Source organism: Diorhabda carinulata, chromosome X (assembly GCF_026250575.1).
Source record: "Diorhabda carinulata isolate Delta chromosome X, icDioCari1.1, whole genome shotgun sequence".
In the NCBI taxonomy this organism is placed as follows: Eukaryota; Metazoa; Arthropoda; class Insecta; order Coleoptera; family Chrysomelidae; genus Diorhabda; species Diorhabda carinulata.
Genome location: NC_079472.1, coordinates 132,198 through 146,097, shown reverse-complemented (window position 1 = coordinate 146,097; position 13,900 = coordinate 132,198). Strand labels below are relative to the sequence as shown.

General features: G+C 29.1%; 5 protein-coding genes across 10 annotated transcripts in view; 3 read left to right on the top strand and 2 right to left on the bottom strand.

Moving 5' to 3' along the window:
* Positions 1 to 1,840, top strand: part of LOC130902617 (cardioacceleratory peptide receptor-like) — a 48,198-nt gene extending 46,358 nt beyond the window's left edge. For 3 of the 5 annotated variants that reach the window (XM_057814854.1, XM_057814858.1, XM_057814857.1), the window contains 2 exons: positions 75 to 255; positions 1,175 to 1,840. In XM_057814854.1, coding sequence (XP_057670837.1) covers positions 75 to 255; positions 1,175 to 1,430 — 437 coding nt within the window. In that variant the 3' untranslated portion in view covers positions 1,431 to 1,840. The remainder of the gene's footprint in view (positions 1 to 74; positions 256 to 1,174) is intronic. The other 2 variants (XM_057814856.1, XM_057814855.1) reach the window with 2 other exon arrangements.
* A 1,514-nt stretch (positions 1,841 to 3,354) lies between these two features.
* On the top strand, positions 3,355 to 4,816 carry LOC130902633 (MICOS complex subunit MIC27). Of its 2 annotated transcripts, XM_057814877.1 has the most exons (5): positions 3,355 to 3,614; positions 3,674 to 3,968; positions 4,024 to 4,269; positions 4,332 to 4,468; positions 4,731 to 4,816. In XM_057814877.1, the coding sequence occupies exons 1-5, from the start codon at positions 3,600 to 3,602 to the stop codon at positions 4,746 to 4,748; spliced, it is 711 nt and encodes a 236-aa protein (XP_057670860.1). In that variant the 5' UTR covers positions 3,355 to 3,599; the 3' UTR covers positions 4,749 to 4,816. The 2 variants fall into 2 exon arrangements, with proteins under 2 accessions (XP_057670860.1, XP_057670859.1); XM_057814876.1 differs by lacking the exon at positions 4,731 to 4,816 and having other exon boundaries at positions 4,332 to 4,606.
* Positions 4,817 to 5,220: 404 nt separating this feature from the next.
* Positions 5,221 to 8,731, bottom strand: LOC130902614 (E3 ubiquitin-protein ligase RNF169-like). The gene is made up of 3 exons (XM_057814849.1): positions 8,350 to 8,731; positions 7,683 to 8,292; positions 5,221 to 7,589 (listed from the first exon to the last, which is right to left on the bottom strand). Exons 1-3 carry the CDS (start codon positions 8,687 to 8,689, stop codon positions 7,046 to 7,048), a joined length of 1,494 nt encoding a protein of 497 aa, XP_057670832.1. The 5' UTR covers positions 8,690 to 8,731; the 3' UTR covers positions 5,221 to 7,045.
* Positions 8,732 to 9,060: 329 nt separating this feature from the next.
* Positions 9,061 to 12,501, top strand: LOC130902619 (zinc finger protein 711-like). The gene is made up of 2 exons (XM_057814859.1): positions 9,061 to 9,305; positions 9,494 to 12,501. The coding sequence occupies exon 2, from the start codon at positions 9,628 to 9,630 to the stop codon at positions 10,972 to 10,974; it is 1,347 nt and encodes a 448-aa protein (XP_057670842.1). The 5' UTR covers positions 9,061 to 9,305; positions 9,494 to 9,627; the 3' UTR covers positions 10,975 to 12,501.
* Positions 12,502 to 12,965: 464 nt separating this feature from the next.
* On the bottom strand, positions 12,966 to 13,897 carry LOC130902642 (U6 snRNA-associated Sm-like protein LSm4). Its single transcript, XM_057814887.1, has 5 exons — positions 13,761 to 13,897; positions 13,664 to 13,705; positions 13,503 to 13,601; positions 13,265 to 13,448; positions 12,966 to 13,151 (listed from the first exon to the last, which is right to left on the bottom strand). Exons 1-5 carry the CDS (start codon positions 13,761 to 13,763, stop codon positions 13,066 to 13,068), a joined length of 414 nt encoding a protein of 137 aa, XP_057670870.1. The 5' UTR covers positions 13,764 to 13,897; the 3' UTR covers positions 12,966 to 13,065.
* Positions 13,898 to 13,900: the final 3 nt, after the last annotated feature.

The following is a 13,900-nucleotide window of genomic DNA, read 5'->3' as shown; positions in this document are numbered from 1 at the left end:
AAGCAATTCGAAATTTAATCGATTTTTTATTCGATTATTTATTGTTTTTTTTTTCTTCTCTTTTCTATCTACAGTGTTCGTAGTGTGTTGGAGTCCTTATATAATATTCGACTTGCTTCAAGTCTACGGCCACATTCCCAAAACTCAAACTAACATCGCTATAGCGACATTAATTCAGAGTTTGGCGCCTCTCAATTCAGCGGCCAATCCAGTTATCTACTGTCTCTTTTCTACGCACATATGCGGCAATTTGAGGTGAGCGAATCGTTACGTATACCGAATAGGGGTGGCAAAGATAATCGATTAATCGAAAAATAATCGATTGATCGATTAATAGAAAATAATTCAAATAATCGATTAATCGAAAAATAATCGATTAATCGAAAAATAATCGATTAATCGAGAAATAATCGATTAATCGAGATATAATCGATTGATCGAGAAATAATCGATTAATCGAAAAATAATCGATTAATCGAAAAATAATCGATTAATCGAGAAATAATCGATTAATCGAAAAATAATCGATTAATCGATATATATATTTTTAAAAATAATCGATTTATCGATTAATCGAAAATGATTCAAATAATCGAAAAATATCGATTAATCGAAAATAGTCAATTTAACGATTGAAAAATTTATTTTCTGAATAACTATTTCAACATAATTCAATATCAGAATCTTACTTCCAAATATCCTTCTGTGGGTTCATTATTTGGTTTGTTTTTATTGGGAATCAAACCACAATCGTTCTTTTGAAGCTTTAATTCCGATTTTCGAATAATCGAAAATTGATTATTATCGATTAATTCCGAATTTACGATTATTTTGAATTGATCGATTATATTCGGTTGATAGATAAATCGATTAATCGAAAATAATCGATTATTTTATATAATCGATAATCGATTATATTTTTTGATAATTGCAGAGCCTTTTAGGTCGAATAACAATTGATCTCGAAAATTGTGGACGAGAGCGATTCGAAATGTACTTTTTTAAATGTTTTACGTATACAGGGGTCGGTACAAATCTTTCGGGAATCGATAAAAAAAATATACTTTCGAATATTATGAATAACGAGATTTTATGCGAAGACGATTTTACAGACTTGATTTGAATCGATCAAAAAAAAAAATAAAGCTTTTCAATCATTTCAATTTCTCTGTAGATGCGGCAAAATATTTAAACATTTGAAATTCGATCCGTGCAGAAATGTGCCGCCGTTCACTTGGTTCACCAACTGTTTGTCGTTATGTATGCCGGCGTGTTGTTTGGGTCACGAGGCGGCTTCCTCTTCGGGTATCGTCACCACGACCGTAACAACTTCTTCGAGGAGATCGACGTCTGCTACTTCTTTAAGACACACCATAAGACTGCAACCCGCCGTACATAACGGACATAAAGTGGCTATATCAGTGGTGTAGTGAAATAAATGACATCCGAGGTGTCCATTCCAAGTCGGGACATGGACAATAATCGACGATTGAGGTTGCGTGTTGTCTTTCGCTGTTGCCTGCTTCGATGTGCGTAACGATATTTTTGTACAAAAATTAATCGAGAATTGAAAAACCGATTTTTATTAATACAAAATCAATATAGATATATATTTATCGAAAAAACACGATAAATTGTTAAATATATTTGTATACCACTGTATAATGTAATAAATACTTTAAATATATTTAATATTGTTTTTTGTAATACGTAAATTTTTATTGTCGGGCAGTATATGTTGAAAATACTAACCATAATATAGAAAAAAAAAAGAAAACGACTTATTGAATGTATTATTATTCACGTGAATTGTATTATGTAATATCAATAAAGATGTTGTTACACGTTTTTTTTTCATATTCAATTATATCCATACGAAAATTAAATTAAATTCGAAAAGTTTAATTATACTCAAAAATATTTAATAACGAAATAATTTTCAAAATCTATGAAAACGGTACTGTATAAAAATAATAGTTTTCTATAAAAAATAGTTGGCAGCACCATCTTTGACGAAGTAGCGTCAGAAATATAAATACACGATACAGATATTGACGAAAAGTACATTATAAAAATAATAGAGGGCGAAAGCAGTAAAGTAAAAAATCTAAAAATGGATAATTAATATGGTAATGAGACCAGTACAGGTGGAATATAACCAAAAATGATATATGAATATCTATTTTCTAACATATTTGACTATTCAAAACATAATTAATATTTTATTGATTCAGTAGCTTGTGGCGCTATCTCGGGGTCAATAGCATAAGTAACGTAAGAAAATTTTCGACTCATCAATATATACATAATTAACATAAGAGATGACAAAAATTCAAATATTTTGCTGAATATCTAATAAGAAAATGATTTTCCAAATCCATAGAAACGTTACTGTTGTAAAAATAAAGCTATTTATAAAAATAGTAGGCAGCGCCACCTTTGAGAAAGTAGCATCAGTAATACACATATACGAAATAGATATTGACACAAAGTACATTGTACACATAATAGATGGCAAAAGCTATATTTTTTCAAAGATAGTAGATTAAAAAATTAATATCTAATATGGGGATATTGGAATCAGTACGGATTAAATGAGACCAAACATATTTTTGGAATATTCATCATCAAACATAATTAGCAATTCAAAATATATTTATTAATATTTTGATGAAATCATTTTTTGTGCCGCCATCTTGGTGCGAGTAGTATGAGTGAAGTGAAGGTTCGACTTCTTAATAGGTAAATGATTAATATAATAGATAGCAAAAATTTAGATATCTAAAACGATATGAAATAATATTACAAATCCTTAGAAACGTTATCCATTGAAAACCACTCATTTTTTTTGTGGAAATAATTAGCAGCGCCATCTTTGAGGAAGTCGCGTAGGTAATAGAAAAGACAATATAATAGAAAGTAGCACAAGTCATCTTCATTCAGATATCGAAATTGATATCTAATAATTGAATCCTGGGACTGATTTGAATCAATTGATAAGTTGGAACATTTAGCTCTAAACATAATTGGCTATTCAAAATATTATTATTTTTTCAATTAACTATGTGTGGCGCCATCTTCGTGAGAGTAGCATATGTAACATCTTGAAACGTTCGACTCGTCAAATTGTACAAAATTCATTTTTACTCAATCAGAAATCCATTCCAATATAATAAATTCCTATGTAAATATTTACTGAAACTTTGTAATGGATACGTATTTGTCTAATAAAAACTAATTGTGGTGACATCTTTATGCGAATAGTATTAGTAACTAAGAGATACTGTATAGTTACCGTCAATAAGTGTTACGAATATGGAAGAGCGCGTAAGTCAAGTTTAATTCTACTTACTACTTTCAAGTATAAATCCAACAATACATTAATCTTATATTGAATTAGTATTGGATTTGCGAGTTGGTGAAAGTAAAATTAATAAAATATTTGAATCTTTCACTTAATGCAGCAAAACAATTCTATGATTGTCAATTGTCATGTGCTTTTTTTTTGATGTGTCTGTCAAATTACCGTAACCAGTATCTATTTCATCCCTATTTATATAACTTTTCATTTATACAACTAGTATCTATCATCAGAAACCATGTTTAACAATCAGGTTAGTGCTATTTCTATAAATAATACAATTCAAAATGATATATTTTATTGCTAACATAGGTATTCAGAAAATGTCTCGTACCAGTGGCACTTGCTGCTGTAACTGTAGAAGCGAAAGAAAAAAACGTTTCCAATATCGAAAACGAACAGAAACTATGCAGACCTAGTGAACTACCTCTTTACACTCCAGACCCACAGAGTCGTACCCACACAATTGAAGAACAACAGTTACCGTCAAAATTGGAAGAAACTATTAAGACAGTGAGATTAAAACTAACCGAAATCAACGCAGAAGCTCAAGCTTACAAAAGAGTCGGCTTAAATCAATTTGAGAAGAGAAAAGAAGACTTTGACTGTAAAGTTTGAATCGAATTAATCATTTTTATGTATAGAATAACGAATCATTCTAGGGGTTATAAATTATTTAAGACAAGAAGATAATACTTTGCCCAAGGTTGGTGCCATAGGTATTGGAGCTTTAACTGGATTAATATTTGGACTGAGAGGCGGATTATTTAAAAAAACATTATATATGACAACGGGTGCTTTAGGAATGTCGGCTGTATGCTATCCAAAGGAAGCATCTGAATATTCCAAAGTAGGAATGACTGAAGCTAAAAAATATACAGTTATAGCATATAATTTCGTAAACGGGGGTAATATTAACTGTTTAATAATATTGTATAACAAAAATAGTCATTTTAAATGAATATTTCAGTTAAAAAAGATGATCCTGCGTTAGATTTACCTTCTTTACCGAAATTACCCACAAGTTTTACTAATGCTTGGGATTCGATCAAAACAACTGCTACATCGTTTATATCAGAAGGAGGAGAACAGAATATTAAAGATCAGGTAATAGAAAATCGAGTTGAAACTGAAGAAACCAATGTAGAAGATCCTCTCCCGATAATTCTCCAATCCAAAATATTTCCTGACTAACCAATAACTTTTTATGTATTAAAACTGGCAAAATTAAATATTTTAAATGATTGTCCAAAGAATTTTTTCTCATTTTAGCTATATAAACATTTTAAAGTAACGAAACATTGATTAAAGTGTCACTGATGAATTATATTTAAGGTTAAAAAGATTTTTTTACTAACTTATTTTTCAGGTTGACAAGTCTAAATAAATCTGAAATCAACAATGGGGGTAATCACCTGTATATATAATTAGTATTTAATATATTATTTAAACATTTTCACCACTTTTTTTTAACAACCTCATATTTTTTTAATTAAAATTTTAGAATCTATAGGAATATTTTAGAGGTTATTTTATATCTAACTTCAGTCAGTTATATAAAAGAAGAAGAAAACCATAGAATTTAGCTGTACCTAATCAATGGGGTAAAAGCTCGTTAAATAGCAAGGGTCATAATAATTTGTTTTATGAATGGAATATGCTGGCGATGTTGCCAAACTGGTTCCTATGAAGGTAGATGTGTGAAAGTAGTGGTTCTCACAATAAAATGATCGACTTTGTATATAATATATAGACTCAAAGGAGTTTTTCCAATTCTGGATTCGAAATTTGTTTTTCTTCGATAAATTCCGTTATTTTATGGCGTTGATTGTAGATTTTTATATAATTAAACAACTATCAACTTTCATAATTTTTTAATAAAAAATAAAACAACAGCTGTCATATCACAGCGATATATCAAGTTACATCAATGTGACTTCTTCTAATATGAACAAAGCTTAATTATAATATATATTTTTTAATACATAATACTCTTTTGCATTATTTAACAAATGACTTGAAATTGACTTTAAAACAAATCAATGGTTAATATGAGAAGAGGAGACGTGAAAAATAATTTTAAATCCCTCTTACGAAAAAAAAAACAATTAAATTAGTGGGCAATAAAATATTTCGATAAATATTCTTTTTTGTGTTTGTATACAACAATAAAATCGATGGATTATCAATAATAAATAATCCTGTACACGATAAAAAATAATGTTATTGATACATTTCTAGTATAAATTAATTTTATTTGAGCCGGTCCTGTTGAAAGTAATTATTAATGATAAAATAAAAATTTGTACCTATATCCACATCTCCCTACTTTTTTACTCACACTGTATTTTTTTTTTGACTTAATCTGATTAAAAAACATGAAAAAATAAATGTACAATCGATATTTTTCGAATAATTAGCTATGGCGAGGTGCTAGAAATATATATAATATCAGATATACCTACTCCTAATGTGAGTTATGTTTGTAAATCGTAATGTAAATCTACTTGAACCGTATCATGAAAATAAACGAATTTACATGAATAATTATATGGAAAATAATACCATAACTCAGTTTTAAAAGTGGTATAACAAAAATCTTGTTATTTTCACACAATTTCAGCGTATTAAAAATAAAAAATACATCATAGGCACAAGAAATATTCAGATAGTCTTAATATAAATTGTACACTTAGTATCCAAAAAAGTAGAGTAAAATAAAGTATTCACCAAATTATTACAATATATAAACAAATATTTTAAAGTGTATTTACTTAAAATTGGGTAAAAACAGTGTACACGGAAACAAAAAATCTCCTAACAATAATATCGATTCTACGTTCTTAATTGGACACACTGTATTATCAATAAGAATGACAGTAAGAAAAATAAAGTCAGATTATCATTAAATTCTAACATTGATTAAAATAATTATTTGAAAAATAAATGTACAAAATCATCGCAATTAGTCAGGTATTTAATTTAAATAAAACAATTTCATCCTATTGTGGGAGCAATGATAATCAACTAACCAATATTGGTATTTCTAGGTTATATTCGTGTTTATTCTAATTGTTTGACAGATAAGATAAGAAAATTATATCAAGTAGACCTATAATCAAGATAATTTAGCAACAATAACAGTTTCATTCAATTTTACGTAATTTTTATCTACTCGAGCTATGTAAAACGGATAAATTTTAGATTGTTTTTCAACTACTTATAGTATAACAACATACTTGTAAAATTTCGTCAATAAATAAAGGTTAGGTATTGAAGAATCACTGAACTACACAAAGAATCACAAAAAAAACACCGAAATAAAACAAACACATAACCTCGAAATTAGAATGAAGCTTCTCTATGTATAAAGTACTCCTAGGTTACTTGATTGTCATTATGTGGGGGAGTTTTACATTTCCATAAACATAACCTCACAAGTTTGTTTTGTAATTTAGTAAGTCATTCAAAAAATTATGCGCGAGAGAAAAGTATAAAAAGATTAAAAATTGTCAACTATTCACATATAATTTGGAATTTTTTATTTGAATCGTAATACAAAAAAGAAAAGTATGTATTAGTGTATATCTAATTAATAAATTTAAAAATCATTGTTAATATCATGAAAATTGTATTTATATAATATAAAGTAAATTAACTTACCTGAAAAATTTAGTAAAAATTTCATTTAATCCTGTAGGTACTCTTGATCATTTTATCAAGAGTGCTTTGCCTCTTGGAAATATGCATACTTCTAGAACTCCTCGTATAACGCCCCTTGTCGAATTCTTCCTGAAGCCTTTTAGCAAACTCCAAATCGGCTTTTTCTTGTTCTTCTTTCAACTTATCTGAAAACGAATAACCATTCTTTCGAACGTCGACTTTTGATTCTTTTTCGTCCCCTTTACCAAATCCATAAAATGGATTTTCAACGCTCGTTACCGATTTTTTAGTTTCTCCAAATAATTTTTTACGAAACACCGGAGATATATCACAATCTAATGTTGGAGAAACACTCGAGTTGGGCTTGAATTTTTTTTCTGTTGATGCACAATCGGTATTAACTGTGTATAAAGATCGTTTTAATGAGGGGCGTTTAGAGGTAAGTGGAGTTAATGTGAGTTCAATTGAGGCTGGAGTATCTGAGGATTCTTTGAGATCAAGAGAAAATCTAGCAAATGCGGATTCGAGAATGTTTGAATTGAAGTTGATGGTGCCGCTAGGAGATCTGTAACAAAAATAAATACAAAAAACACAGTTAGTTATAATGATTAGGGAAACTGTGTAATAATTTCCAAAATAAAAAACAGTTATTACTTACACTATCCTTGTGTTTGTATCACTTTTGATTTTTTTAGGAGTTATTTTAATAGGAGAAATCTTCTGTGTTGGAGGGTTAAGTCTATGATCTATGGGTTTAAAATATCTCATTTCAGATTCTATGCAATCACTACTATCACTAGACAAATCCAAGTCGACGATTTTTTGTATTTGTTGAATTTTTTTATGGATTTTGGGCGAGAAATGTTGAATATTGGTTTGTTTTGTATTATTATCTAAACACAAGACTCTGCAAGTATACTCCTTATTAACAAAGTTGTTATGATTTGAAGAAAGATTCCCATTATCTTTTTGTAAAAATTTATCCATTGGACCTAGTTTGTTGGGAGTATGTTTTATTTTTGGGGTAGATTCGGGTTTAGGCGCAAGTTCTTCTGCCAATTTTTTAGCTATGGCTTCGTCCAATCTCATTTTTTCCTCCAACATAACTCTCCTTGAATCCTCCTCTGCTTTTAGTTTCTTTATCAATTCTTCACTGGCTTTGATTTCGGCTTCACGTTTTTTTCTTTGTTCTTCATCTTCCTTTTGTTTTTGCATTTCATACTCTTTTCTTATTTCTCCGGGATACGCTACGACGATATCTCTTTGTTCTGAAAAATAATTTAAATAGTATACAACAAACAAATAATCTAAAAACAAATTTTTACCTTCAATTATGTTTTCATCTATACCATTCAACTTGTTATTAACATGTTTAGGAAATTTATCTCGAATATACTTCCAGAGTTCTGTATTGATTAGACTATTTTCTTTTTTGGTTTTTCTTAACCACGATCCAACTCTCATCCTGCAGAGAGGACAAACTAAATTTGCATTTTCCATAGTATTTTCGAAGCAAACTAAACAAAAGTCGTGGTTACAAGGAAGAGACACTGGTTCTATCAATATACTCCTACATATTGGACAAAGAACATCATTTAACACTAGCGTACTGTAATTTGTTGAGTTTAATAATTTCGTAGATTTTGTAGTTCTTTTTGGAGCCATATTTACATTCGAAGCTAAAAGACAAAAAATAAACCACAGAACGAGAATATCTATGACAGTTATCTCCGTTCGAAGCAGACTATAGTTGCGTTCGGTTATGGTGTTCAGAGGAAAAAGCGCTTTATATCACATGATCATGGGATATAAACATAAAAAACGTAAAACTTAAACTAATATAATTGAAATTGGCTGGTCAAAACCAATTCGTTATGAAGCAGAGTATTCGAAAATGTATATAACCGAACGCGAATGGAGTAATAACATCGAATTAAAGTGGACTGCCGAACGATAACGAACAGTACGAGTCCTAGGATGTACATAGTCGAACGCAGTATATGCGAACGCTGTAGCTCTGTTCTATGAATGGAAGTGAATTAGTTCCATTTCTATAGATCTATAAATACTCACGTTCATTTTAATGAGGAATCTTTCCAAACGAACGCTCTTTTGAAATTTCAAGAATTCATTATTAAATCCTTATCATTAGTAATTTCAGTAGTTCCGGACCATATTGAAACTACCTTTATTATTTTGTATTTTTTTTTGTTTTAAAAGTGTTATATTTTTCATTTAATTGCGGTATCTTAGTTACATTTTATAAAGAAATTGGACTCAGGTAATAATTTAATTACTACAATAATATTACTAGTAAAAAATAAATGAATATGTAAATTAGTATAAATGAAGTATCCTTAGTGATATTATTCTTTAACTCGGATAAAAACTTATTATATATGAAATGGAAACATATATTTTGTGTAGCATATACCTATGACCCTAATTTGAATTATTTTTATTTTACAGATAGTATATGTTATCAGAGCCGGAGATAATAATAGCAACCTCTGTCCTAAATCATTTATCTCGGGCAGTATATTAACAATTTATACATTTGTTTATAGATTGTAATTATTCAGGTCTGTTCGAAAAGTGTCAACATGTCTGTGATTGCTTGTTTCATTTGTGATAACCAGTTTAAAAACGAGTTTGCATTGATGCAGCATATATCAATGAAACATGGTATTGAAAAGTTAACTCCATCAAATAATTGTAAGCATTGTTCTCTAAATTTCCATAATTCAAAAGAGTTACAAAAACATGAAGAGGATGTACATAAAAATGTCGATTATTTTCCCTGCGACTACTGTACGTGCAATCTCAAAAGTATTAAGAGAAAACTTGAACATACGAAAGTAGTCCACGGTATTACTCTATTGATAAAATGTACACACTGTGAAATGTTATTCAAGTGTGAGCAAGAGTTAAACAAACATATTGAGAATATTCATACATGCGAAATTTGCAAAATTATCTTGACAGACTTGAAAGCTAAAGAACTACATTTACAAATTATTCATAATAATAAATATTGTTCATTTTGTTCAAAAATATTCAGGAATTTGATTGATTTAAAACAACACATGAAAGCTGTTCATACTGATATTTTTTTATGCGTAGACTGTAATAAGGTATTTAAGAAAAAATTAGACTTGGATCAACATATGGTAGCTGTTCATGAACAAATTGAATGCATGAAATGTAATAAATCGTTCAAGAAAGCTAAAGATTTGCAACAACATTTAATTTTAGTACATACCCCAAAACATTCAATCAAATCTAATACCGTTGAAAGCAATTTTTCTTGTAAAATTTGTTCGAGGCTATTTTCTTCTGAATCGGCTAAAAATTCACATTACGAACAAGCTCATACGTATCCGTGTCGTTATTGCACGAAAAATTTCAAGGAAATCAGTCAGTTGCAACAACATACGGATGATAAACATAAAAACGTCGATTTTTTCCCTTGCAACCACTGTACAAAGGAATTCAATACGGAATTAAGCAGGTATTATCATATCGAAGCCTTTCATACATTCACCTGTTACGTGTGTTATAAAAAATTCGACGAAGCTATACAATTGGAGCACCACAAACGTAGCCTCCATCAACCTCAAAACATTCCATCACAAATATTCAGTTGTCGTTATTGTCCGAAAACCTTCAACGAATCGGGCGTTTTGGAACAGCACAAAGTGGCTAAACACAAAAACATCAATTATTTCCCTTGTGAATATTGTTTGGAAAATTTCGATTCGAATATCAGTAGAAGAAATCATTTTATTGGCGTCCACAGTAACTTGTCGGGTAATTGCTCGAATTATCCTACTATGGAAATTAAAACCAGACAGATTATTTGTAATTATTGCCTTAGATCATTCAAATCGAGCGAGGATTTAAGAAAACATGAAATTCAAATACACAAAATAGTAAAACTGAACAAATAAACAAACATTTTTCATGTTTTTTTTTTGTGTATAAATTCTAATCGTTAGTTAAAACCATAAAGTTGATTAAAAATAGATAAGAAAAGAGAGAAAGTGCATTAGTTTATCTCTCTCTACTCGCCATTAAAATAAAACTTGTTCTTTGCCCTATCACCACTCGAAACGTCATGATGGTCCAAATCCAATCAGAATAAAGGGAGGTGTATACCCGTTATTATTTTTATCTATCAACCATTTTAATATAACCTATACTTCGTTATCTCTATGGTGTAAACTGAGGTATTTGTACGAAAAAATTGACCGATTATCTGTTATATAAAATTATAATAAACATTGTTTTTGAAAGTTAGGTTAGGTTTATAATATTGATGATTATATGTATGGAGGGTAGAGGTAAGGAGTACCATCTCGTATGAGAGCTTAGCTTAAAAACTGTCCCCTTGTAGACGGTAAATTATAATTCAAAATTTGACCAGAATGGCGAGATATCATAATATGATCGTTCAGTTCAGTCTTCCGTCCGTCTTATTTGAATATGCAGTTTTAAAAATTTTTAAATGACTAGAGTCGTCGCTTTATTTAAAATTTAAACTCGTGCGTTATAGTAGCGCCTCTCTAACGTAAATAATTCTTTCTGTAGCACAGAAATGGTTCTCCTTACCTCTACACTCCATAATTATATGATTAAAATCTATTTTGGTGTACATTTATATCTTGTCATATATAAAATGGCTGTTTTTTTTTGTCATAATCGATGCGTTCCACGATTGTAGTCGAGAACGTCACTCATGACGTCATGTCAATGTTCACGACGACGCTTGTCAAGATTTCGGTCGAAGTGAACGTTGAAAAAATTAGCGGAATTTTCGAAACTCAAGCAACGCAAATTGCAACTATGAGAATATGTTTCATTATTTAATGCGTTATGGGATATTATAAATACTTTTGAAGGATTGTTGTGACGCGGAACTTAATATTTTACTTCAATGTAAATTAGTTGAGCACTCTGCTAAAAAATTCGATAACTTACAAATTATAACATAACCTATTAAAGTTTTCGCTTTATTTTTTCAGTCGGTCGTGAACGTGATTATAGTGAATATTGAATTGATAATGTTATTATTCATCAGTTTGTACTGTACTGTACTGTATCTTATTTGGATATTTCAGCTGTGATATTTACAATTGATTAACCTTTTGATCTTCCAGAATAATAATATTCTAATATTGTTACAAATGTTGAAAACATTTTTTTATCACATTGTTATAAATTTTTTTAGTTTATTATTACTGGTTTAAAATGGTGCACCAAAATTTAAATTGACACATGGAGCTTTCGGTTTTTTATTATGGAGTATTTATTTCGTTGGTTCCCTTATATTATTCATAAATATATATTTTATTTACAATGCTTTGAAAGTTATATTTAGTTTATAATATTTATCTTTCTAATCTATGTTGAAAACGATTTTATTTTTATGTTTATACCAGTTAATGACAAATAAAATTTATTTTTATGGTGGGAAACTTTCTTGTTTTTTTTCTCTATATATCAAGTAGCACTAAAATTCCAATTTCCTGCTGAAGATGTTAAAATTTTTCGTTATCACGTTTTATAAACCTAGATATGAGCAAAACGTAAAGGTAGTTGGTACATTATTTCGGATTTCAAAAACTTGAAAATTTTTATTTGCCAATCTATTTCCTTCCTTATAACACAGATTTTATATCCATTTCTTCATAAAAAGAAATGATTTATTTTCAAAAATTGTTTACAATTTTTATACAAAAGCTAAGAAACAAACATACAACTAACTAAATACATTCCAAAATATTCAATAACTATGTAATCATACAAGTAAAAGAAAATAAGAATAATCTAACCATAATTAATTCATATCTAGTTCAACTGATAATAAGTTGTTGATTGGTTGATCCCCTTGTATTGATATATATCATAGCGAGCAGCCTTTTTAGTAAAAAAAAAGTCATTTTTAAGTGTTACAGAATATATTTAAGTAAAATGTGTACACAAATTAATCAATTTTTCTTAAAATTAACGTTATTTCAACCTATATAATCGAGAATACTCTATTGTTTAGGTTTTTGTTTTTGAAATTGAGGGTTTCTTCCACCTTGTCCGCCTGGTTTGTTTCCCTTAGCTCCACCAAAGTTTCCTGTGTAAAAATAAGAATTCGGCCTTATCGTAGGTTACAATTTCTTTATATCATTTATTTTAATGTATATATATATAAAAAAACTAGTATTTATACAACTTGTTTGGACATACCTCTAGCAGCAGGTCTATTCCTTTGGTTCTGTCCGCCTCTACCTCCTTTTATATCGTTTCTACCTTTATTTTTAATAATTGTTTCTTCTTTAACCATATCAATAACTTCGTCTGGTATACGTAAATATTTTATAGTACTTCCACGAATATAGCATTCCGGCATCCTCCAAAATTTGTCACCATCCTGGAAATATTAATATTGTATAATATAAATGAAAAATTTATAACAAGGAATTACCCTAGATGTACAAATAACTTCTCGTAGATTTATATTCATCCAATTATCACAACTAACTAAGTGACCATTGTACGTTTCTCCGTTTTTTAATTCCACCAACTAAAATGAAAAAAAAAATTGGTATAAAAACGATTTTGGAAAAACACTAAATAAGTACTTACCATAGGATGATTTTGAGCAGTTCTGAGTAGCGACAAAGGAAGCTAAAAAATATAGACGGTTAAAAAACATCAAATACATAATTTTATTAAAAATTACCATATTTTTTTATAAAAATTTCTTTTCGGTTTTCAACAATAACAAGAAATATAACTTAACCTAAGATAATCTTCTGGCACTACGTTGACAGTTTTCTGTTTACATATATCCACAGTTATCTATAAAAAATACAGAAGTAG

Bases quoted from the DNA above. Each gene is read 5' to 3' on its own strand.
- LOC130902619 (XM_057814859.1), top strand. From the start codon at position 9,628: ATGTCTGTGATTGCTTGTTTCATTTGTGATAACCAGTTTAAAAACGAG.
- LOC130902614 (XM_057814849.1), bottom strand. From the start codon at position 8,689: ATGGCTCCAAAAAGAACTACAAAATCTACGAAATTATTAAACTCAACA. The intron at 8,293-8,349 runs GTAAAAATTTGT...ATTATTTTTCAG, and splicing joins AGATGAAAACATAATTGAAG to AACAAAGAGATATCGTCGTA. The intron at 7,590-7,682 runs GTAAGTAATAAC...TTTTTGTTACAG, and splicing joins GATACAAACACAAGGATAGT to ATCTCCTAGCGGCACCATCA.
- LOC130902633 (XM_057814876.1), top strand. The intron at 3,969-4,023 runs GTAAAGTTTGAA...GAATCATTCTAG, and splicing joins GAGAAAAGAAGACTTTGACT to GGGTTATAAATTATTTAAGA. The intron at 4,270-4,331 runs GTAATATTAACT...TGAATATTTCAG, and splicing joins ATATAATTTCGTAAACGGGG to TTAAAAAAGATGATCCTGCG.
- LOC130902642 (XM_057814887.1), bottom strand. The intron at 13,449-13,502 runs GTAATTCCTTGT...TAATATTTCCAG, and splicing joins AAGTTATTTGTACATCTAGG to GATGGTGACAAATTTTGGAG. The intron at 13,152-13,264 runs GTATGTCCAAAC...ATTTTTACACAG, and splicing joins GAATAGACCTGCTGCTAGAG to GAAACTTTGGTGGAGCTAAG.